The sequence below is a fragment of the Phoca vitulina genome, unplaced genomic scaffold (assembly GCF_004348235.1).
Source record: "Phoca vitulina isolate PV1807 unplaced genomic scaffold, GSC_HSeal_1.0 scaffold118, whole genome shotgun sequence".
NCBI classification, from domain to species: Eukaryota; Metazoa; Chordata; class Mammalia; order Carnivora; family Phocidae; genus Phoca; species Phoca vitulina.
Genome location: NW_022589821.1, coordinates 835,368 through 859,853, shown reverse-complemented (window position 1 = coordinate 859,853; position 24,486 = coordinate 835,368). Strand labels below are relative to the sequence as shown.

Here is a 24,486-nt window from a genome sequence, read left to right as displayed (position 1 = left end):
TTAGGTTAGGTCCTTCTCGAGTCACACCGCTCTGACCATTTTCCCTGACTGCCACCAGCCTCTTCCATGTTTAAGGACCCTTGCAATTACCTTGTGCCCACCTGAAGAACCAGGATAATGTGATCATCTCCTTACTTTAAGGTCAGGTGGTTAGTCACCTTTATTTCATTCGCAACCTGAATTCCCCCTTGCCATGTCACCTAACATATTCATTAGTTCCAGGGATTAGGACATGGATCTCTTCAGGGCCCATTCCTGTGCCTGCCACAGATGGGGTGGCAGAGAAAGAAGGGCAGGAAAAGGGGTGTGGGGAGAGACAGAGGTCCTGGCTGAGAGGAGAGACTTGGGGAGAGAAGAGGAGACAAGGTGCCCATGCCTTGGAGGCCTCCTCAGAGGGTTTCACCTGCTGCAGAGACATTCCAGGGAAGTTTTTCCAGGGTTGGGCCAGTTGTTAACTGTTGGGGAGGGAGGAAAATAGGGGCAGCTCTTGGCAATCAATCCTGCCAACATTTCCTAAACGTGGAGGGTGTTGGGACTCTATCCCTGAGACAGCACCTCCCAACCCGGGGCAAATGCAAACGCGGGTGGGATGTGAGCACATCTCCTTGGTGGGGTGGGGGTTGGAGGAAGGTCTCATCAAATTCTCGAAGGGGCTGGGACCAATAAAAAGTTAACTCTTGGGGCGCCTGGGTGGCTCAGTGGTTAAGCATCTGACTTCAGCTCAGGTCATGATCCCGGGGTCCTGGGATGAGTCCCGCATCGGGCTCCTTGCTCAGCAGGGAGCCTGCTTCTCCCCTCTGCCTCTGACCCTCCCCTGCTCCCCACTCGTACTCTCTCTCTGTCTCTCAAATAAAATCTTTTTTTTTTTTAAGATTTTTATTTATTTATTTGACAGAGAGAGAGAGACACAGCGAGAGAGGGAACACAAGCAGAGGGAGTGGGAGAGGGAGAAGCAGGCCTTCCGCTGAGCAGGGAGCCCAATGCGGGGCTCAACCCCACGACCCTGAGATCACGACCCGAGCTGAAGGCAGACACCTAACGACTGAGCCACCCAGGCGCCCCTCTCAAATAAAATCTTAAAAAAAAAAAAAAGTTAAGTCTTATCTTAAGGGGTATAAAAAGAAGTGCTTAGAATGTAAAATGGTGGGACGCCTGAGTGGCTCAGATGGTTAAGCGTCTGCCTTGGGCTCAGGTCATGATCCCAGGGTCTTGGGATCGAGCCCCGCATTGGGCTCCCTGCTCCTCGAGAAGCCTGCTTCTCCCCCCGCCAACTCCCCCTGCTTGCGTTCCCTCTCTCGCTGTGTCTCTCTCTGTCAAATAAATAAATAAAATCTTAAAAAAAAAAAAAAAAAAGAATGTAAAATGCCGCAGCCACTTTGGAAAATGGTTTAGCAGTTCCTCAAAATGCAGAGTTTATGACCCAGAAATTCCATCCCTAGGTATATACCTAAGAGCATGGAAAGCATATCTTCATGCAAAAACTTACACACTAATGTTCACAGCACCATTAGTCATAATAGCCAAAAAGTGGGAACACCCCAAGTATGCATGTGGTGAGCGGATAAACAAGCTGCAGTGTCCCCATATGATGGACTCTTCAGCCAGGAAGTGCTATTACAGTCGTAGGTAGAGGAGCAGTGAGAAAAGCCAGACAGAAAAGACCACAGGAAGTAGATTAGTGGTTGCCTGGGGCAAGGGGTGCAGATGGGGAGTGAATGTTAATGGGTACGTCTCTTTTGGGAGTGATGAAAATATTCTTTTTTTAAAAAAGATTTTATTTTTATTTATTTGATACGGAGAGAGAAAGAGCACAATCAGGGGGAGCAGCAGGCAGAGGGAGAGGCAGGCTTCCTGCCGAGCAGGGAGCCCGATGCGGGGCTCGATCCCAGGACCCCGGGATCACGACCCGAGCTAAAGGCAGACGCTCAACGACTGAGCCACCCAGGTGCCCCTGATGAAAATACTCTAAAAAGATGACAGTGGTAGTCATGCGTCTCTGTAAAAATAGTGACACTTCGAACTGTGCCGCTGACGCAGGGGAACTTCATGGTATATAATTATATCTCAGTCGAACAATTATTTTTTGTAAGATTTTATTTATTTATTTGACACAGAGAGAGAGAGAGCACAAGCAGGGAGATCGGCAGGCAGAGGGAGAGGGAGGCTCCCCGCTGACGCAGGGCTCGATCCCAGGACCCCAGGATCATGAACTGAGCAGAAGGCAGATGCTTAACTGACTGAGCCACCCAGGCGCCCCTCAGTCAAACAAGAAGAAGAAGGGGAGAGGCGCCTGGTCGGCTCCATCGCATAGCAGCAACTCTTGGTCTGAGGGTCGTGAGTTCAAGCCCCATGCTGGGGATAGAGCTTACTTAGCAGATGATAGATGATAGACAGACAGATGATAGATAGATAGATATAGATAGATAGATATAGATAGATGATAGATGATAGATAGATGATAGATAGATAGAGATAGATGATAGATAGATGATAGATAGATATAGATAGAAAGATAGATATAGATAGATGATAGATAGATGATAGATGATAGATATAGATAGATAGATAGATAGAATGATAGGAGAAGGGGAAGGAGGAGATGAAGAGGTGGTTGCTTGGCGCTTGAAGTCCATGGTCCTCCGATGCTCCTCACTGACTCTGAAGGCAGGTGTCCTCCTTCCTAGGTGGGCAATCTCGGAGGTGAGGGACGCCAGCCCAAGGCAAGATGGCTGGTTACTGACTTGTACCCAGGTCTTCTGCACTGGTCGTTTTTTGTTCTGTGGGCCCTGCCGGAGGGTGAAGTCAGAGGCAAAGAGGTGGGTGCTGCAGGGGGCATGTTCTCTAGGTGCGAGGAAGCAAGGGAGGGAGGGAGACCCGAAGGAGGAGAGGCCCTGAGCAAACGCTCACTGCTCACCAGGCCACACTCTGTCCCCAGCCTCACCTCAAGTAACCCTCCCAGGCATGAGGAGAAGCTGTTTCTATCACATATCAGTCCCCGTTTTATTGAAGGACACACAGCTCGTAAGTGATTTGGACCATGTCTGTCTCCCTGACGTCTGAGTGAGAAGTCTGCCCGCCCCCGCTCCCCGCCAAGGGGCAGGAGCCACAGGAAGGCTCTGGGACAGAGATGCAGGGCTGGGTGAGGAAGGCCTTGGGGGGAGGCTGCAGGCTCTCTTGCCACCAGACAGTCCCTTTTCAGGGGTAGCCCAGGCCTCGGAGGCCGGTCTAGGAGAGGAGAGCCAGAGAGGAGGCTGAGCAAGTCGGTGAAGTCTGTGGATGGGGGCCTGTGCAGGAAAGGGGACCAGCTTGAGCTGGCAAGGGCAGCTCCCACACCAGAGGAAGCCGAGAGGAGAGAGGCAGGGGAGGGGGCTCAGGGCCAGAAGGGCTGGAGCTTCTGGGGTTGAGTTCTGCCCCAACATGATTCACCCACCCCTGTTTTTTCTCCTTAACCTCTCTCACAGAGACTCCCTTGCACCCCGTCACCCCTCACCTCTGTCATCTTTCCAGAAGCTCTGCTCTTTGGGGGAGGCTGCAGTTTAGGGGAGGGAGGTCTTGCAGAATCAAAATCAGCCCCTTTCTGAGTCCCAGCTCCTTTGGCAGAAGGGTAGCCCCATTTTTTGCATGTTTTAAATGGTCAGATGGGCAAGGAGAGGGGGTCTGGGCCTCCTTTTTCTCTTTAGAATGGGGCGGTGGAGGCTGCGGCTGGTCACCTCCTGGCGCCTGATGGCCTCAATCCATCGTTCCCACAAGAATAGATACAACAGCTTTGGAAAGTTACATGGTGACCAGAGAGGGTGGGGGCGTGACCACACTGATGGGATGAGCCCCCCATGCTGGGCCCCGGCTCAGCACCTGGGATAGCACTCTGCTGGGAGGGTGAGGTCTTGCACCCCTCCCTGGACCCCCAAATCAGACTCCAAGCCACTCCTGTTTGGACACTGGGTCCCAGAGATGGCTTTGAGGGGCAGATACCCCAGCTGCCTGGAACTCCAGTCTCATTCAGCAAAGTTGGGGAGGGAAAAGGGGGTGTCTAATGGGCTGGGAGAAGGTTCTGGAGGCTGGGAAAGGGGCGGGCTTGACTTACCCAAATTTTCCCTTCTGTCTTTGGCCCCCGCCTCCTCTCCTTTCCCTGCCCCAGTTGTCTGGGTGTCTGGGTCCTGCCCCGGGGGAGGAGATAGTACAGATAGGGTGGGGTGGGGGTGCAGGCTGAACACAAGGAGACCCAGCTCCAGGGAGGACCTACCAAGGACAGCAGCCTCCAGCTTCTACCCCAGACCTGGGGGTTGTGGCGGGGGGGGGGGGGGGGGGGGCGCGCCCCGGGCCCCCAAGCAGGGGCCGGGGCCCCCCCGGGGTGCCCCCGGGGGGGGGGGGGGGGGATGCCCACAGCCTAGGGGCCCTCAGGCTGAAGACAGAAGACCAGGGCTATTGGGGGAGTAGCCAGAGGCTGAGGGTCTGGAAGTGCTCCTACTGTGGCTCTGGGAGGGTGACATGAGGGCTCTGGGAGAGTGGGGGGCGCCGAGGGACAGCTGAGGTGCAGAAACCCTGGAGGGTGTCGGTGGAGGGGTGGCAAGCTGGAAGGACAGATGCGTGCAGGGAGGAGCTGTGTGGAGGGAGGGCCTCTGGGGAGTGGGGACTTGGGCTTCAGTCCTGGGGTTGCCAGGTGGAAGGAGAGCTGGGGGTCCTGCTGGTGAGTGGTTGGGAGGGGCTGTCAGACAGAAGGTCTTGGAGAGGCAGGGACCAAGAGGTTTCCCCACAGAGGTCCCTGAGGGTATCGAGGTTGGCTGAGTCCTGGGCCTGCAGGCTCTGGCCCCTTAAAGGCCACCGTCTGCCTGTCCATCCACCCCCCAGTCTGCTGGGTGGGTTGCAGCCCAGTCTTGCAGGCTGTTATGTTTGAGGGTGTGTATGATAAGGGGTCCATGCATGTGGGTTCAGAGCTCTGCTCCTGTGGTTCTGAGGTCCTGACATTGGTGTCTGTTACCCTGTGCTTGTGTATTTGTGACTTTGAATCTGGAGGGAAATCTGTATGTGACGTGTGTGCGCTGTCCATGGAAGTATGTATCTGGGATGGAACCCAACTGTGTCTAGAACATGGAGTGGCCTATGAGGTTGGGATTCTAGTCCAAGTGTGTGTGTCTATGAACGTGTGAGTGTATGTGTGTTCCTTCTTTATTTGGGGGCCAGGGTCCTGGCAGTGGGAGGGGGAGGGGAGGAGGATGGGCAGGGGGAGGGGAAGAGTCAGGAGTCTTGGGAAGCTGATCCTGCTGGGAGACAGGCAGATGGGATGGCAGGAGTAGGGGGGGAGGCGACCCCCTTGTGCCCCAGGGAGCACAATGCCCACGCCGGGGCCCCTGACCTCAGCATTGTGCCTGTCCCACCCGCTCTGCGTTGCCAGGGCCAGATGAAAGAGGCCATCTATCATGGCAGCCTGCCAGGCCTGGCCTTCACGGCCAGCCGGGCAGTGGCTGGCCTGGCCCTGTTTCTCCAGACGGCCAGGCCCTGCTCCCCTCCCTTGCTGCCCCAAGGCCCCCAGCGGAAGTCCGACGTCCTCTCCCCTCACCCAGGCTGGGAGGCAGTCAAAACTAAGAGGAGGCAGTGGGCCCCAGGAGGCCACCATGCCCAGGCCTCTCCCGCGGTCCCCTCAGGCCGCACTGCAGGCTTGGAGCTGGCCTTCGTGCGGGAGCAACCTGCTGCCCTGCCAGGGGAGGGTGAGTCGCCCCTGTCCATTTCCCGGCAGCGGGATGGGCTGGGCCAGTGCCGTCCTGATGCCAGAGTGCTCCCTGCCTCTGGCCGTCCTGCCCCCATGTTGGAGCCTCCCTTCCCGAGCCCACGGGTACCCCTGCATGGCCCAGAACCATCACGGGCGGCTGGGGAGCCGGCGGGCCCGGGTACGGCGGGCAAGTAAGTGATGGGACAGTGCAGGGGCATCCAAGGGGCACAGAGTTGCCCAGCATGGGTCCAGGCAGCACCGACTTAGCTGTTAGATCCAGTATGCCCAGTGCCTAGGGCCCAGAGTACTTGCGGGGGCCCAGCAAAATGTTTTATTCTAAGTATCTTTAAAACCAGAAGAAAAAAATGAAAATAATGAATATATAATAATGATGAATATAATATTGAATATATAAACATGGATTATATTTGTTTTTATGCCATTGCAATTATAAAATACAATTATGTATATGTGTGTGTGTGTATATATATATATATATATATATATATTTTTTTTTTTTTTAAGTAAGCTTTCCTCCCAGCATAGGGCTTGAACTCACAACCCTGAAATAAGAGTCATAGGCTCTACAGACTGAGCCAGCCAGGCACTCCTATAAAAAACAATTTTAAATTATTTTTTTAAAGATTTATTTATTTATTTTATTTTATTTTTTTTTAAAAGATTTTATTTATTTATTTGAGACAGAGAGAATGAGAGAGAGAGAGCACATGAGGGGGGGGAGGGTCAGAGGGAGAAGCAGGCTCCCTGCCGAGCAGGGAGCCCGATGCGGGACTCGATCCAGGGACTCCAGGATCATGACCTGAGCCGAAGGCAGTCGCTTAACCAACTGAGCCACCCAGGCGCCCTAAAGATTTATTTATTTATTTTAGAGAGAGAGAGAGAGTGTGTGTGTGCATGAGTTGGGGGAGGGGCAGAGAGAGAGAGAGGAAGAGAGAATCTCCAGCAGACTCCCCACTGAGCACAGAGCTCACCCTGAGATCGTGACCTGAGCTGAAACCAAGAGTGGGACACTTAACCAATTGAGCCACCGAGTCACCCCCAATTTTATTTTATTTTTTTAAATACTTTTTAAAAAAGATTTTATTTATTTATCTGACAGAGAGAGACAGCGAGAGAGGGAACACAAGCAGGGGGAGCGGGAGAGGGAGAAGCAGGCTTCCCGCGGAGCAGGGAGCCCGATGCGGGGCTTGATCCCAGGACCCTGGGACCATGACCTGAGCCTAAGGCAGACGCTTAACGACTGAGCCACCCAGGTGCCCGCCCCCCCAATTTTAAATGTTTTTTATGGAGAAAGGCAAAGTGCTCACGGCTCACGAAAATCACAGACAGGAGACTGCAGGGGTGAAGAGTGGAGAGGTCAGCAGGAGCTGGGGCTCTGGGATATAGTTGCTGGGGCAGAGCCCAGGGCTGGTTCTGTGGGTGGTCCCCCTGCCCTAGGTCTGTCCCACTTCTGCCAACATCCAGAATCCATTGAGGTGGAGTGGAGTGGAGTCACCGGCTTCTAGTGCCTGATCTGGGGGGTGCCAGAACCCTCCATTTCTGGGCGTGTGTGGCCCGCCACAGCCAAGATGCCCAGCTGAGGCCGAGCTGTAAGCAAGGGCCAGGGGCAGAGTGTGCACCCGGCGGAGAGGAGGGGCTGGGTGCTGGGAGTGGGTGTGGCTGGCGGCGCAGGCAGAGTTTGGAGCAGAGACGTTCTGAGCTGCTCCCATAGGCTGTGCTGGGGTTGGGAGCAGAGCAGTAAGCAGATGATACGGGTTTGGTCCGTCATTGGCTTCCAGAGCTTCCAACCTCCCAGGGCAGGGCTTGAACTCAGCCTTGGGCTCTGGGCAAGGGATGGGCAGCGGCTTCAGGGATGAGCTCTCCGAGCCTGAGTGTTGGAGGGGGAGCGGAGAGACGCCGTGGTCAGGGAGGTAGGAAGGGCGGCAGTCCCTGCATTTCCTGGTGCAGAAGCGCGGGTGATGTGGGCAGTTGCCGGACCGCAGAGCACGCAGGGTTCAGGGTAACAAAGACACGATGTAGGCAAGGCCCATCATGGCAAAGGGTTTGGACTTGATCCAGAGGACTGTGGGAGCCCTTGATGGGTTTGGAGTGGGGGGTTTGGAGTCAGCCTCTGTCTCAGCTGGGAGTGCATGCTTGGGGGCGCCTCTGCACTTACACGGAAGTGTGTGTGCTCCTTGGAGTGAAGACGAAACACCCAGGATGACCCCAAATGCAGGCCGAGGGGCTGTGAGGGCTGAAGCAGAGCCCAGAGGACGAGCCTGAGGCCATTCGGATCCCACAGCCTGAAGCCAGGTCAGCCCTGGTGCCCGTGGCAGAGGGCCTACCGATTTGTCCACTAGGGGGCCCCACAGTACAACTAACGACGGCCCTGGGGCGGCACCAGGCGCATCCGCGTCCACGTCCAAAACACCACTGACATGTCACCAAAGGATGTGTAATTTTTAAGTGGAAGACTGAGAGGGCAGTTCTCTGATCCGGAGCTATTTAGAAACGGAAAGCACGGGATGGGCAAGGGCAGAGGGAAGGCCCGGCGGTGTGTGTGTGCGGGTTCTTCCCGCCTCCCATTTCCTGCTGGTCAAGCATCTGGGGCAGGAGGGCAGGGCAGGGTACCATGCCTCCAGATGCTCGGTGCTCCGGGCCAGTGCCGGCCGTCGGGGCAGAGGCAGGAAGCTTCCAGGACGTCAGCAGGAGGAGGCACCTGTTGGGAAAGGTCAGGAAAGGAGCTGGGGTCAGTGTGGACCCTTCCCCAGGGGCAGGAGCTGAGGACCGAGGCCCCAGACCATTCCCTGCTGCTCACACACTCCCCTGGGGCAGGCCTTGCACTTGAGAGGCAGCAGGGGGAGGGGGCTTCCCAAACTTCCAGCTCAGAGCGGCGGGAGGGCGTGCTACCCGCTGTGGACCCTTCCAGGACCCAGTCTCAGCCCCTTTCCGGCTAGTCCCTCTGCCATCGGACAAGTTACTTTCCCTCTCTGACGCTGGTTTTCTCTCCTCTGTAAGCTTGGAGAAATAAAAGCACTTGCCTCACAGTCTGCAATGAGGATTAGATGTGGGCGGGGGTCACAGCACAAGTCTTGGCAGGTGCAAGGGCTCAGGTGGGGGCTGCAGTGTCTCCTGGGGTCCGGGCTCTGCCTCCACGAACAGCGCGACCAGAAGGAGCACAGCCTCCGTGGCCAAGGCCAGGACATTGGATGGTCTCGCCTGAACGAGAGATCGTGAGAGGCAATTTGAGGGGTGCATGGCCTGGAATAGGTCCTCGATATCTAGTTGTGGGATAGATGGATGAAGGAAAGAAAGGAGGGAAGGAGGGAGGAGGAAAGGAGGGAGGGAAAGAGAGGGAGGAAGAAAGGGAAAACTATTCTAGGTCTCAAGGAATATTTAAAGGTGTGTAAGACTTTATACCAGTTCTTGAGAAACTTTCACTTTAGAGAGACAAAATTTTGTATGAGACTTTCTTTCTTTTTTTTTTTTTTAAAGATTTTATTTATTTGAGAGAGAGAGAATGAGAGACAGAGAGCACAAGAGGGAAGAGGGCAGAGGGAGAAGGAGACCCCCTGCTGAGCAGGGAGCCCGATGCGGGACTCGATCCCGGGACTCCAGGATCATGACCTGAGCTGAAGGCAGTTGCTTAACCAACTGAGCCACCCAGGCACCCCTGTATGAGACTTTCTTAAGAAAGGACATTTATGAAAGGGTTTAAGATATGTTACAAAGTTGCATAAATTACAAAGTACAAAATAGGAATGGGGTGACCAGGTGAGGGAAAACAAAGGTGCATTTTCTGCAAGTTCGTAGCCATGTTCCAGGGTGAGGACGGGGCTCACGGCAGCCCCCACTGATTTGCTGAATCACCTAATAAAATGGCAGAGGGTGGTATAAAGACATGGTTTAAACCCAAATGGCAGTGAGTTTCAAACATGTTTACATCCCTCCTGAGCAGTTGGGACATCACTGAGTTCTCAGGAGGGCCTGGCTTGCTTCCTGAGGGAGGGTCTCCTGCCAGCCCGGGGAGAGCCATCCGGGGCTGGTGGCGGGGGAGGCGCGCTTAGCCGTCCCTCTCCCCCCACCTGTTGAACCTCAGCGCTGGTTTTCCCAGCACAGCACCTGGGCGAGCCGTCTTCTCTATCCATGAACCAGGAACGAGGCCCAGCTGCCCAGCACTGCTCTGAGGCCTGGTCCCTCGCGGGCTGGGAGCAGCAGGGTGGACTGGGCACAGAGTGGTCCAGTTCTGTGTCGCTCTCTGCTTGCTGTTTGCACCTCCCAGTGGGATCCCCACGGCTGCCGCAGGAGCCTCAGATCCTGTCCGGGCCTCAGGACCTGGCGCCCGCCGCGCATCAGACGGTGGCTGGAGTGCGTTCACACTGGCCACCCACAGCCGCTCGTCTCCCGAAGCTGCTGGGTATGCAGCCCCCCCCCAGAGCCCTCAGCCCTTGGCCCTCTCCCAGCCCTGACCCCCGGCCTCCCCGCAGATGGCCGTTCCATCGGTGGGGGGCTTATCCAAGTCCTGGGCACCGGGAACCTCATGATTTCTGAAGGGTCTGTCCAGCACCGGGGCGTCTATGTCTGTGCTGCCAGTTGGCCGGGCACCTGTGTCCAGCGCATGGCACGGGGCGTCCTGCTGGTGAGTCCTGAGGCCGGGAGGGGAGGGCCCTGGGCTCCCTCTCCCCGCATGGGAACCTGCATGGGGGAGAGGGAGGGCAGGAGGGGACAAGACGCAGGGCCTTACGGTGCCGTCCACCCCTTGGCCCAGCACTGCCCTCCCCTCTGCCTCCCCGCCAGCCCCCCACCCCCGGTTTGTCCAGTGGCCACGATCCTTGTTCAAGCCTCCAGGCAGCACTGCCATGTTCACCTGCGTGGCCCGGGGCGTCCCTGATGGGAAGGTGCTGAGTCCTGGGGAAAACATTCGGCTGGCCCACGACAACACGTGCCCCAGGTTCCTGTGTCCCACCCCCTCCCAAAGTGGGTGCCTTTGCCACCCCAGGCACGCGTGCCCACCTACACCAAACACCAAACACACTACCTCCCTCTAAAGTCCCCACAAAGCCCTGGCAAGTGTACCCCCAGGCAGCTCTGCTGTAGGTAAGACCCACACACAGGGGGCGGGGCCTGCTCCTGGACAGGTCTGCGGGCTCTGAGAGAGAAAGTCCCCTCCTTAGGGCCACCTAACCGGGGCAGGGGGCTTGGCAGGAAGGGGCCTCCGGCTGCCATGTCTTTCCCTAGCACACTGACGCTGGCGGGGCTCTCAGAGGAGGACAAGGCCATCTACCAATGCGTGGCCGAGAACAGTGCAGGCTCCTGCCTGGCTGTGACAGGGGACCCAGGGCAACCCCCTGCCCCAAGGGGGCTGCAGGGGATGGCCCTCTCCATCTCTGTCATTCCAGTGTCCTGGGAACCACCTGCCCCCAACAGGGACATCATTGGCTATGTGCCGAACCTCCGGCCTGTGGGAGGTGGGGTGTGGGTGGGCAGCCAGGAATCCCTGGCCACCCCTGCACCTGATGGGTGGTACCCCTGGGCAAGTTCCTTCCACTCCTCGCGATCCCCAGATCTGGCTGGGCCCTTGCTGGGCTTCTGGGTCTGTGGCTCCCTGGTGTCTCCTCATGCCCTTGTGCCCCTTCTCATCCTAGCTCCAATTTCTGCAGCCCCTTCCCTGCTCTCTGTGGAGACCTGGCTGGCCCAGCCAGGCACCAGGAGGGGCTTCATGCCCCCTTTGTGGAGCGGGGGCTGTTTGTGTTGAGGAAGAGGGGTGCTAAGCTGCCAAGCCGCTCTGCTCCTCAGAGACAGCTGGCCCCGAGCTCCCGAGGCCGTGGGCGAAGGCAGCTTTGAGCGTGTCTCCTCCAGCCTGGAGCCCACCACGGCCACTCCGCCCACGTGCGGGCCTCCTCAGGGAGGGTGCCAGCCGGACTCCGCCTCCAGGGACGCCTCCGCCATGGGCCGCGGTGGGTGGCAGCCTCCCCAGCCCCGCAGACCAGCTCATACCCTGTCCTCTGCAGCTCCCACCGCCCTAGGCTTCTCCACCGGCGTGCTCAGTGGCCCCGGCGTGCTCAGTGGCCCCGGCGTGCTCAGTGGCACCGGCGTGCAGCCCTCCCGGCGGCGGCCACCCCAGGCAGGAGCCCATCCACGGCCTCAAACTCTTCCCCCAGCTGCTTGTTTCGAGGGACCCCTGCTCCTGCCTCACAGTGTCACCCCTTCCTCTGCACAGACCTGGGTGAGGCCCTGACCCGTCTTCGGCCCCCTGGCCCCCTTCTCCGTGTCCTTCGCCAGGCACCGAGCTTTCCAGCCCAGAGAGGCCTGCGGCCGTCCCCGCGTCCTGCTCCCTGTAGGAGATCCAGCTCCAGGCATTCAGTGGCTACGGACAGGGTCCCAGCAGCTGTCTCCTTGCGTGAGGTGGGGCCCAGTGAGAGGGTGGCAGGCCGGGGGCACAGCAGGCCCCTCCCCTAGGACCCACGAAGGTCAGTCCTCAGGGAGGCGGACGGCACTGCGTCCAGAGTCCAAGGCTGGGTGCCCCTGCAGTCGGGATGGGAGCCCCCCGCTGCCCGGGGCTGTGGTGTCCCCGCGGGCCTCGCGGCTCTGCTGCCCACAGCACCCGCAAAGCTGCTGGGAGGCCATCCGCATAGTGGCCGGGGGCCGCGGAGCAGAGGGGCAGGGCCGGCCTGGTGGGCAGAGCGCGCCCCGCCCGGGCAGAGGACAGGGGGCGGGAGCGGGCCAGAGCCCGGCTGCCGCCTGCGCCCCCTGCCCACGGGAGTGTGCTAAGCCGGAGGGAGGCCCCAGGCAGGTCCCCATCCGGGCAGCCTGCTCTGCAGACAGGGTCCCGAGCGTGCTCCTCGGCACTGCCTCTGCCTGCCTCCGACCGAGCTGGGGACCACTGAGGCCGGGCTCCGGGGAGAGAAGACGGCACTCAGCCTGCAGGTGAGGGGGTCTCACCGCAGAGGCGTGGGTGGGCCAAGTGGTGTGCTTGAGGCCCGCGCTCAGGCCTGACCGTGGCTGGGACGGCGTCCCTTAGCCTAGGGCCCTCCAAGCAGGCTCCCCCGATGGCACCAACTGGCCCACCAGAGAATACCTCACCTGTCCCGTCACCCTAGAGTCTGGAAAGAACCCCGGGTCCCTCCGCTCCTCTCCACGGAAGTGCAGGCCTGACCACAGAGGGAGAGAAGACCGTGCGGTCTCTTTGTTCCTCCCTCCTCCTCAGGAAACGTCATTCTCCCCAACACACTAAAGAGCCTCAGATTAAACCAAGCGCAGCTGGGAGGCATCCCTGACACGGTTACACCTGCCTCATAACCCCGTCCAGGATATGCTCTTGACCCAAATATGAACCTACCCAAAGATGTATAGTTTTAGGGGTCTCCCCTAGGCGGGGAGCAGGGCAAGGGGCTCACCTCTACCTCATGGCCAGAACCCCTAGTCTGATATCGGTCTCCTTGTGCCCAAGCTGAGCTCTGGCCCAGGGACAGGCAGCCTGCACTTCTCATCGTCTGGAGTGGGCAGGTGGGCAAAGGGAGCTCCCTGCCCCTTTGTCCCAACACCACGGAAGTCCTGGACATCTGAGCTGATGGGAGCTGCTTCTCTGAGCAACCGAACAGCCATCTCCCTCTTTCCAGACCCACAGCCCTGGCCCCGCTGTGGGCGGAGCGCTCCTCCCCGTTTGATTTCTATTTTTGAGAGGAGACAGCGGCTGGCGCTGGGCCTGTGGCGGCTGTGAATCCTTCGTGGAGAGAGCAGAGAGGCTATGGAGCACCCCACCGCTCGGTGCCCCTCGAATGCAGGTGTTGCAGAGCACGTCCTCCTCCCCTCCGCTCTCTGCCGGCCCGCCTCACCCAGCCCTACCACCCCCCGAAGCCAAAGCCCCAGAATGGCCCCCGTGGCTATCCCGTACGGTACCAAGGGAGGGAGGATCCTGGAGGAAGGAAAACCCGGGGTTTAGAGGAGGACCCTGAACCTGCCTCCCTCTGTGCCCTGCAGAATGCAGATGATGGCAAGACCTCGGCAAGGCTGGTCCTGCCGCAGCGCGTCTGCGCCTTCTGCACAAGGGACGGGCCGGTTTCGACCAGACGTGTGGCAGGGGACCCAGGGGTTAAGGACAGCCCCAAACTGTCTCCGCATCCCCGCCAACACCTGTCGTTTCCTGACTTGTTAGTTTCAGCCATTCTGACTGGTGTGAGGCGGGATCTCATGGTGGGTCTGATTTGCATTTCCCTGATGCCGAGTGATGTTGAGCACTTTTTCATGTGTCTGTCGGCCATTTGTATGTGTTCTTCGGAGAAATGTCTCTTCACGTCTTCTGCCCAATTCCTTGACTGGATTATTTGTTCTTTGGGTGTTGAGTACGGTGTGAAATTTAAGAAACAAAACAGGATCATAGGGGAAGGGAGGCAAAAATAAAACAAGACGAAATCAGAGAGACGGAGACAAACCATGAGAGACTCTTAACCGTAGGGAACCAAACGGAGGGCTGCTGGAGGGGAGGGGGTGGGGGGTAGGGTCACTGGGTGATGGGATGCGCACCGGGTGTTGTACGTTAAGTGATGAATCACTGAACTCTAGCTCTGAAACTAGTAACACATAATATGTTAATTGGATTTAAATTTGAGTGCATAGTTAAAAGAAAAAAAAAAACCAGCCCCAAACTTCAACATCCTGTCCTCTGGGTGGACCTGACCGAAGTGCTCTGTTGGAAACAAAAAGCCAAATGGAAAAAATTAGGATCTGGTTAATATTCTGGGTTGGAAGGAGAACTCGGGGTACGCCGTGTGTGGATGAAGGAGCTGCCGCAGGGCAGTGTAGGTGCTCCGAAGGCCACCACCCCGGAAACCAGCACATTACGGACGGTCCAGTGACCAGGAGAGACGGGAGCAGTATGATGGGAAGGGCCAAGGACAGCTGGGGACCCAGCCTCCTTCCCAACAGTGTCAGACCCTCAGTCATCAGGTCAGTGGCTTCTAGAACACCAGCTCCACATGAAGGTGTCAATAACCACTGGCAGGAAAGGGGGCACAGGCAGAGCTCCTGCCCCAATCACCCCTGGAACGCCCCCACCAAACTGCCGCCCCCATGCCTGCCAGGACTAAAGCACGAGCCACAGGGAAGTTTAGAAACCATTCCTTTCTTTATTAAACATAGCTTGCAAGTGATAAATATTACAAAGTTTTTTCTTTTAATCCTTTCTCCAAAAATTAGCTTATTATTTGAATCTGTTACTGCTGAAATGCTCAGCAGCATCTGAAACAGATGGGAGTGTATTTGCCTTTTTGAAAACCAGTTTCTGTTGGTCTTAGTTTTTTCATTTTAATTTCCAAACACAATGCAGAAAATCAGAATGAGTTAAAAAAAAGGAAACTTAGAGCCTGTGCAAAAGGGTCTTGCCCCCCCCACCCCCATTCAGAGAGGCCCATCCCGCCCCAGCCCCGCTCCCCGCCCCAACCCCGCTCTGCCCCAGCCTTCGCCAGGCCTCAGCCACCTTCCCAGATTCTCTCCAGGCTTCCCCGGCCAGGAGCCTGGCGTGTGGGAGCCTCAGCCCAGGCTGCGGGGAGCCACCTGCGAGGGCTCACGTGAGTTCTTAAGGAGACAAGAACTGGGGTGCATCTGAGCTCTGCTACGCTGTCACCAAGAAGATGGGCAAGTTCTGCGCCCTGCAGCTCACAAAGGGTGTGCGTGACTAGACCACCAGCCTGGGCACCACTGCTCAAGCACCCCGAGGGCCCTGTGGCTGCTTGTGATGGGGTCGAGGGTCTGAGGGCAAAGCAGTCACAGGTCTCCTGATGTCTAGACATCACTCTGCCGCCTCTCCCAAAACCAAAGTAATGGCAGGGGCCTGGCAGCCCTCACGGGCACGGTCACACACACTGCGCCTCAACACGTAGGTGTCCTCCCTGCATCTTCAGCCCCACACCTTCCCCACCTGAAGCTGTTGTTTTGCAGGTGAGGAAGGAAGCATAAGGTAGAATTTTACACTTGGTGGCCAGGTGATCTCCCCTGTCACTTCGCAAATAAGAAAACTGAGACCCGGAAAATGAACTCTACCAAAGGTCACAAAGCAAGTTAGTGGGAAAGCCTGGGGCCAGACCCCAGGTCTCCGGACGGTGCTGCCATCCCCACCACTCTCCACGGCCCAGACCAGGAACTCTGGCTTTCACGGGGAACCACCTCACCCCCATTTACGAAGCCGAAAACCGTGTGCAGATGCATGGGGCTCCGTCCGTGAGGCTTTCTCAGGATGACTTGTCAAAATCCTTTCCTTCTATCACCCCTTGATGATCTACTCTCAAAGACCCGTGGAACTAGGTTCTTTTTTGGGGGGCGGGGTGGGGGAGATCCCTTGCATAAGAAAGCTTGACACTGAATTTTGTTATATAGGTATATTGTATATATGCTGATGCAATCAGAGGAAAAAAAACAGTGCAAATACAGTTACAATTCATAATAATACTTGGTTTCAATGCCCCCGGGAACTGCCCATTCCTCGGCTACCTCCCGACCCCCCAGCACTTCCCCACAGTATCCGCCTAATGCTGGGGTGTAGGGAGGGGGGCAGGCTGGGGAGGGAGTGGCTCTGCCAAGGCAGTGCTGGTGACCCGGAGGACTGCTCCAGGGCGGGAGGCAAGGCACAAGTTAGGGTGGGTGGCGGGGGAGGTGGCATCTCTAAGGAGGGATGGGGCTGGAGCAGCCGCCAGTCTCAGTGTGCTGGGCCCGGCCCACTCCCCGCCCCACCCTCCACAGCCCTGCCTCCCTACCCCCGCCCCTTCCCCAGAAACCCTTTTGCACGGATCATACACAAACGGGCACATTACAAAATGACGTAACACAGTTTCACAATATCCATGGCGAGGGCTTTTTTTTCTCTTTTTCAGGTTTTTTTTTTTTTTCTACACAATGTACAATTCCTTTTAAATGGATCAAGAAATAGCTTATATACACGAATGAGTCCTTGTTATAACATCTCGGCAGCAAGTATCATAAGCTAATGAAGGTCTTGTTGGAGGGCAGGGGAGCCTAGGGCCGGGTGGGGTGGGGTGTGGAGAGGAGGGTTAGGGGGAAGGAGTGCTTGGGGAAAGGGACAAAAGTAAAATACCAAGAAGCATCTTTACAAAGCGGCTCTAGAGCTAAGTCCTTTTAAAGGGGAAAGGAAAGGTAACCAAAGCAGGAAAACATTTATCTTTGTGTCTTAAAAAAAAATTGTCTACCATACATACATCCAAAAATGTGGAAAAATACTTATTCCAGGGATGGAGAAAGTCCAGATGCTGTGGTCAAATGACAAAAATAGAAAATGAAAATTAAAAATTAAAAAAAAAATTGACAAATGAGGACCTCTGTCCCTCAGCTTTACCCAAGCTTTCCTGCTCATCTACTCGTTTCGGGCGTCTAGGGAGTAAGCCACTGTCCATAAACCACTACTTGGAGAACCTCTGGATACGGAGGAAGCCAGGAAGAACCAGGGGGGTCCTGACTCTAGTCGTCCCCTGAGCTTCAGAGCTCTGGGGGAGAGGATAACTCTGAACAGAGCGTCTTCCCTCCCATCTTTAGGCATGAGGTTTAGTGTCTACAGGCCCAGCCGGGGGATGGAGAGCAACAAGGGACTCGGAGGGACACAAGGTGGTCAGTGATGAAAACCTAGAGAAATAAGGAAGACAGAAGGATGGGGGTGGGGAGCAAGGGAGGAGGTGGAAGGCTAATACTTCACCATGATTAAGGAAAACTCACCCCCATCACGAATCCCAGGGAAGGGTATGAAAATGGGGAGGAGGGGTAAGAAATCAAACCTCAGCGATTGAGCAAAGGGTCACGGAGCTATACTAGTCAATAAGCAGCCTCTATGCAACTGAGCCTGAGGGGACAGAAGCAGGGAAGGCTCCCCCCCGTCCTCCGTCCACCCCCGTTACCTCAGCACCCTGGCAGGCACTCGGCTGGGCATTCCTTCCCCATTACTCCCCTCTTGTCTACACATCCTACTTCCAAACCCCATTCAAAGGTGGCCTGGCTCCCAGGGAGGAGGCTCAGCTCAGGGCAGGGATGGCCCCAACCAGACGGTATTGCACATTCTCTGTTCCTTACTTTTAATCTCAAGTGACAGGCTTGGGCACCTGGTACCTCCGAGCTGGGGGAGGGGAGACATAACAGAAATGGCACTTCATCATGGTGGGCGGGGTGGAAGAGGCTAGACAGACATGCCACAAGGCAAGATGACTTGGGCGGGCGAGGGGGGGGGGGCGGGAAGCTTCCAAATTCGTGGAAGAGAGAAAAGCAAAACCAAACGATTTATCCAGTGCTTTCAAAGCACAGAGGGTAAAGAAAAGATGTAAGAATATATCTTTATATATATATATATAATTTTAAAATAATCCCAGACCCAGTTTCATAACCCCCCTCCCTCTCCCACCACTTACAGTCAGGGGTACCATATTCCCCCTGAAAAATACTCCGAACAGCCCCATCATTATCTGTTACTAGCATCTAGCTTCAGATCACTTCACCACTGGGGGAGCCCAGACACACGGTGTATCTCTGCTCCTTTATTAAGTGCTCAATGAATTTGGGGGAAGGGAGGAAAGAAAAAACCCAGGGAGGCCCGTAGGGCCAGTACAGTAACCCGCAGTGGCTCTGGGGTACGGGAGAGGGGGGTACTGAGCCTGATCCCAACTCCTTCTCCACCCCCCCAACCCCCAAACTTTATGGGGAGGGTGTGCAGTTTGTGTGTGTGTGTTAATTTTAAAAGTGCCTTCTTACTTTACAAAAGTTATTTAATTTCTTAACATAAAAGTGGGGGAATTTTTCCAGGTGGCTTTCAAGGGCAAACTCCAGTCTTCACACCTCTCTGCTCCAAGTAACCCTTCCCCCCCTTCCCCGCACTCTGGCAGCTTCTAGAGCTGCACAGGCAGGTGAGTGAACATTACAGGAGAGCAGAAACCCCCACCTTGAAGGGGCTTCCCTTACCTCAAACCAGCCTGGTCCCCGCCCCCCGCCCCCAGGGTGTGGGCAGATGGGATGCTAACCTCCCCTGACCCCAGAACAGCAACATTGCACAATTCAGTTCATTCTCTACATTAGTAGCGCTTAAGAAAAAGCTGAAAACAACACAAAAGGAAAATTAATAGAGTTCTGGGGGGTGGGGGTGGGGGGGCAACAACAGCTACTTTGCACAGAGGTGCAGAGCTGGTTTTAACGAGAGGTGTCTGGTTCTGGGCAGTTGGTGCTGCACTCAGTGCCGGACTCCAGGCTGGTCAGGCCTCCCTGCCCTCCCCTCCTGGCACCTGGCACCCAGGGTGGAGGGAAAGACAGATGGGGTCTCACCTGCTGGGAGACAAAGCCCTCCGTCTCTCCGCCCCCACCCCCACCCCCAGTCTATCTCTTCCCTCCTCTGTCTCACTTCTAGGACACGGTTACAACGGAGCTGCGCTTCCCTCTTGCCAGGAGCAGATTAGGATTAAAAAGGCAGGGGGGAGGGGCAGAATTGTACAAAGAAAATAAGATGAAATAATTTTGGGCTAGTTGACCTGGAAGAGACTTCCACCTCCACTGGGACCAGGAGAGCATCCAGGAGGCCAAGACCAGCCTCCGTTCCTCTTGGCTTGTCCTCATATGTCCCTGTCCCCTTCTCTGTGGATTAAAGCTTCTCCCTCCAGGATCTTTCCCCTCATTCTTAGAGCCCAACTTCAGCTGAACACTGCCTCCCAGACTGTCCAGACCAGAGACACCCAGGGCTGACGTCCTCTGTTTGATGCCAACACCCCACCCCAGGTTAAGTGCATTAAAAATTTCTGCCCCCAACACTCCCAGTCCTGTCCCGTTGGGGAGCCCCCTGCAATGCTCCTGTCATTTATCTGAATATCATCTGTGTTTAAAAAAAAAAAAAAAAAAAAGACAAAAGAGAAAAAGAAAAATATTGAGGGAAAATAAAAAGGTTTAACCGTCCACTGAACAAAGGGAGGACACACAACATCATTAAAAATGACAATAATTATAGCATAAAAACTTTAGAAACACGCGTCAGAGGGCTTAGATGTCTCCCCAGAACCTCACTCTGACCTCCACCGGAGGCGAGGAGCACCTCACTGTGAGTGGAAACCGGAGAGAAGATGAGCGCAGCAGGACCGCAACGGTGAGAGAGGGAGGGGGGCGGCGGGGCCGGCGCGTCCTGTGGGCCTCTAGGGCGGTGTCTGCTGTCTGCTGTCTCTGTCTCTCTGTGTCTCTGCGTCTCTGCGTCTCTGTTCTCCGTGTATGGTGGGCACCAGCACAGGCACTGCATGCGACGGAAGTTGGGGGCGACGGGAGAGGAGGGGTGAAGGGTTCGAGGCTGGGGCAGCACGAGTGGACGGGCGTTATTTCTGCCCGCTGATGGACTGCGCTATAGACCGGGGAGGGATCATGTCTAAAAGGTACTCCCGCTGTCGGTCTGCCAAACTGGGAGCTTTGTGTCCTCCAATGCCGGTGTTCAAGTATGCGATGTTGACACCTGGACCCAGGAGACAAAAGCAGAGTGGGTGGGTGGGGGGCAGGCATTAGAAGAGGCGGAACCTTCTGGACTGTGCCAGCCAGGGGCGCGGAGCTGGAGCTGGGGAGGAGGCAGCAGAAGCCGTCTGCACCTGTCCAGACTCAGCCAAGCTCTATGTCAGCGGTCAACTGCCCCTCTGCACCCCAGCTTTAGGGAACGAGGTCTTCTTGACACTTCGGTCCTACCAGGAGTATAATAAGCACAGTCTTGATGGGATGGGACAGTCAGAGGAAACAGTGGTGAGAGGGCATTAACCAAGGCAAAGAGATGCACTCACGGAATCTGCTCTGGGTTTGGGGCTGCCGACTGTGAAGAAGCATCCCTCCATCATTCAAACAGCACCCTGCTCTTCTCGCCAAGAGATCAGCAACCACACGCCCACCAACAGGGCGCACCAGACAACGAACCGGTAATGGCAGGGACTGGGCCGTTTTCACTACCAAACCCTAGTGTGCTGTGTCTTGAATGTATTATGAATTTAGCCAACACTTGCCAAATAACAGAGTGAAGGGAGGGGGCCTAAAGAGAGAGCAGAAACAGAAGCAGCAGCTGTTCGCCCAGGGAGCTGGTCCCATCAGCCCTTCTTACCTGGCATCCCGAGGAGGCCACCGGGCACAGAGAGCTGGGGCGCCTGCGCAAAGTTGGAAAGCATGGAACGGGCAGAGGTGGGTATGCCACGCTGGAGGCTGCTCTGGGGCTGGGGAGCCTGCAACGGCGAGCAGACGGCGGATCACAATGTTGCCGCCACCGAAGGGACAAGGGGGAGGGAAGGGTATGGGAGCCCAGAAGTGCAGAATGACTTCCCACCGAAAAAGGACAAGATGGGACCAACGGCTGACGAGCCCTCCCAGAGAACCTCACCTGCCGAAGCGTATGATGTCTCATTATGGTGTCTTGTTTACTGACACTGGACACGGCTGGAGCCGCAGTGGGGGAGAGGGCTGCCTGCTGCTGGAGTCGCTGTTCAATTTCCTGTCGGGAGTCATCAGGTCAACTTGGCGGGACAGTACTCCATTTCCTACCCAGAAAACCTAGAGATCTTCTTATCTCTAACGTTGCCAGCGAGGAGGAGGGATATGGAAAAGGCAAGAGTTGGGTGGGGTAGGTGCGCTAAGATCTCTGGGCACAAGCAGCCAACACTGCTTCACTGATTCGGGGATCCGTCTGTCCAGGAAAGCTGGTGCTCAGACGCGGGCAGGAGAGGTCTGGGTGGTGGCAACCGGCTGACTGAAGCGATGAATGCCGACGAGTTTACTGAGGTTTTAGTTTTGACTCTTGTCTACCCATTTTCCAGAAGATCCGTGATGCTACCCAAAGGGGTCTGATGAGTGGTGGGGTGGAGACGGGATAGAGGAGAAGGATCCAAGCCTCCCAACACATCTTCCCCTCTCCCAGGTGTTCTCACTCCGCTAACACTACAGGGCAGGTCTGCTCACTCCACGCCACTCCTCTTCCCTGGGCCATGTCACAGTTCACTCTCTCCACTGTCATTCCCTTGCCAAACACGGACTAGAGAGACTCTGTCTCTCCAAGAGGTTCAGGTATAAATCCCTCCCACCAAAATCCATTTGTTTGAGAAGGAAATGAAGTTGAGTGAATGGAGGGACTTCTTTGGTGCCACTAGGGATGGAAAGCCACATCTCAGCCTTCTGTCCCTCCCCACCCCGGACCACTCTGTCGTTGCGCTCTTGCCCAACCAGAGACAGTCAAATGGAAATGGGAAGACAGAACGGTAAGCAGACAAACAGGGAACCTGGGCCTTGAGGTACCAGGAGCCTAGGTCGTCGGGGACTGTGGGGATCACATAGACAACTCCACTAAACTAGAAAGAACCACCTTTTGGGAAAACCCAACCTGAGCAGGTGGCTGGTGAGAAGTCAGAATTCTTACCTGTTCCTGCTGTAGGGCTTTAACAAAAGCATTTTTCAGCCGGTTGGTGTGTTCAGCCTTCAGAGCCTTCTTCTGATTGGAGGTCATGCACTGCTCACACAGAATCTTACCATTCTTCTCCTGCTTCCAGTGGGGGGTGAAATCTGTGCGGCACTGGGCACAGACAAAGGGTTCAACCCGCAGGAGTGAAGCACAACTCTTGCCTAGATGCCAACAAAAAGAATCATCAGGGCTTTCACATTTCCCCACCTCCTGTTTCTTCATCAAATCAATTTTTCAGAAGGTTATTCTGCTGAAGTAAGAAGGAGACTCTACAATTTAGAAAATACTTTTATTTCATTCAATTGTAACAACGTCACCTTAGGGAACTCAGAGCACAGCACCCCGTTTACAGACGAGGAAGCCAAGTCTGAGAAGCGTGGCTGCTCATGACAAAGCTGGCCCAAGAACCCACGCTCCCTGACTTCCTCGTCCACCAGCGAGACGGAAACCTGCTTCATTCAGAGGACACCGGATCCATCCAACTCCGCCAACACTTTTGCTTCATAGCATCTTTTTACGTCAGACTGCACTTATCCCCAGCCCAGACAGTCACAATTTTTAGTTATCAGTGTCTGAATCACTCACTTTGTGATCTGTTTAGAGCCAATACTTTCAGGCACTTTCCTCTACTGTCAGGTGTCCCCCTAAGTCCCCATGTTTGGAAATTCAGGCTTAGTAACTTCTGTTAGTGTTAATACTTCACAGTTTGGTTCAGGGCTGGTTCACAGCTTTTATGTGGTCATAGTCATCTCCTTCAGTAAGTCTACTTTCTCAACTCTAAATACTCAAACGGCAGGGACTGAACATAATCATGTAGCACAATGCCACACAAACACGGACATTAACAAGTGTTCTAGTCATCAAATTATGCATACATCATGCTAGGCACCACTGAAAAGAACTGAACAATATACTGCAAAAACTATACAACATACACAAAATACAATAAAAATATGAAGCCTAAGCTACATACACACACAAAAAGCGTTTCTGTTATGTTGCTCCCGAACAGCCTCTGAATAACGAAGGAGAGGTGGTTTGGCAAGAGTAAGGAGAGGTTACTTGTCAATCAGGCTTGGCAGCCTCTTGCTCAGATAAAAGACTGACCAGAGGAAGTAGCCTCACCTTGGCTGTCGATGACACTCTGTACAACTTCTTCCAAGCCCACCATGTAGATGAACTCGCTATTGGCTGCACTAGGCAGGAAGTGAAGCAAGGGAGCGGGAGGTTTAGGGGGTGGAATCTCCAGGAGTGTCTTTTCCAGCTGTTTGCGAAGAGCCAATTTGGCTGCAGCCTGGGAGTTGGCAGCATCGGTCATGGCGCTGGGGCTAGGAAGTGGTGAGGACACTCTGTTCACGGTCCCTGGCTGGATGTGGGAGGCAAGGTTCATATAGATGGCAGAGGATGCTGTGCGCTGGCAGGGAACAGAAGAACTCGACTGCTGGAATGCAGGGAGCACAGGGGTCAGTGACGGGATGTGGGAGCAAGGACCAAGTCTTGCTTTCATGGCAGAAAACATTATCTGAGCCTTGTCTGGACTGCTTAGCTTTCCCAAAACTCAGGAAAAGATAGGAGGTGTCCAACCTCAATGAAAAAGATCTCCAGCACACAGGAAAGGAGAATGATAGTGGCTAGGACTGACAACTGCTGAGAGGAAAACAAGGGGATGCTCTCTGTCCTCTGTCCTTATGCCTCTTCTTCCCCGGGCCCCTGCCTTCTTGCAGGCAGGTGTCAGGCTCACCGCTGCTCTGCTGTGCAGACTCCCTTTGTCCACTCCTGTCCTCAGGGAACTCCCCAGTGCTGTCAATTCAAGCTCCACCAAAACTACCCTGGGTTGTCCTACAGCTTCTCTATGTCCAAACCCCTAAATACTATGGTCCTTTCAACAGGGAGAGCAATAAAAGACTTCTCTGTTTCCACATGAGGGCTCTCTTACCGGCTGGTAGTTGATGGCAGGATTCATGTTGGGTGTTGTGGTGCGTACAAGGCCTGGCTTGGGTGGGCCCCGCTGACCCTGTAGCTGGGCTGGGTTTGGTGCAATAACACGTTGAGACATCAACATATGTGGGAGGGTGGTAGTGGTCGCTGAACGGATGACACTGTGACCCTGAAGGGGGAGAAGAGGAAAAGAAGTAGTCATGGCTGGTAAAATGCCCCACCAAAATGCTAATGAGGTAAACACTGTCTATAACACACAGCTGAGTGGAAACACAGAGTTGGTAATTTTGTCTAATGATCTACGGAATAAATGTACCATCAATGTAAATCCTGATTAGTGGCAGGAATTCCCTGGTTTTTCTTGGCATAAGCTATCTAACCCTAGATGGAAAAGGGCTAAGCT

General features: G+C 55.3%; 1 protein-coding gene across 4 annotated transcripts in view; it reads right to left on the bottom strand.

The window, feature by feature from the left end:
* Positions 1–14,812: 14,812 nt before the first annotated feature.
* Positions 14,813–24,486, bottom strand: part of GATAD2B (GATA zinc finger domain containing 2B) — a 91,297-nt gene continuing 81,623 nt past the window's right edge. For all 4 annotated transcript variants that reach the window (XM_032398600.1, XM_032398602.1, XM_032398601.1 and 1 more), the window contains 6 exons: positions 24,082–24,252; positions 23,271–23,586; positions 22,104–22,306; positions 21,075–21,185; positions 20,802–20,919; positions 14,813–20,174 (listed from right to left, as the gene is read on the bottom strand). In XM_032398600.1, the coding sequence (XP_032254491.1) occupies positions 20,041–20,174; positions 20,802–20,919; positions 21,075–21,185; positions 22,104–22,306; positions 23,271–23,586; positions 24,082–24,252 (1,053 nt within the window). In that variant the 3' untranslated portion in view covers positions 14,813–20,040. The remainder of the gene's footprint in view (positions 20,175–20,801; positions 20,920–21,074; positions 21,186–22,103; positions 22,307–23,270; positions 23,587–24,081; positions 24,253–24,486) is intronic.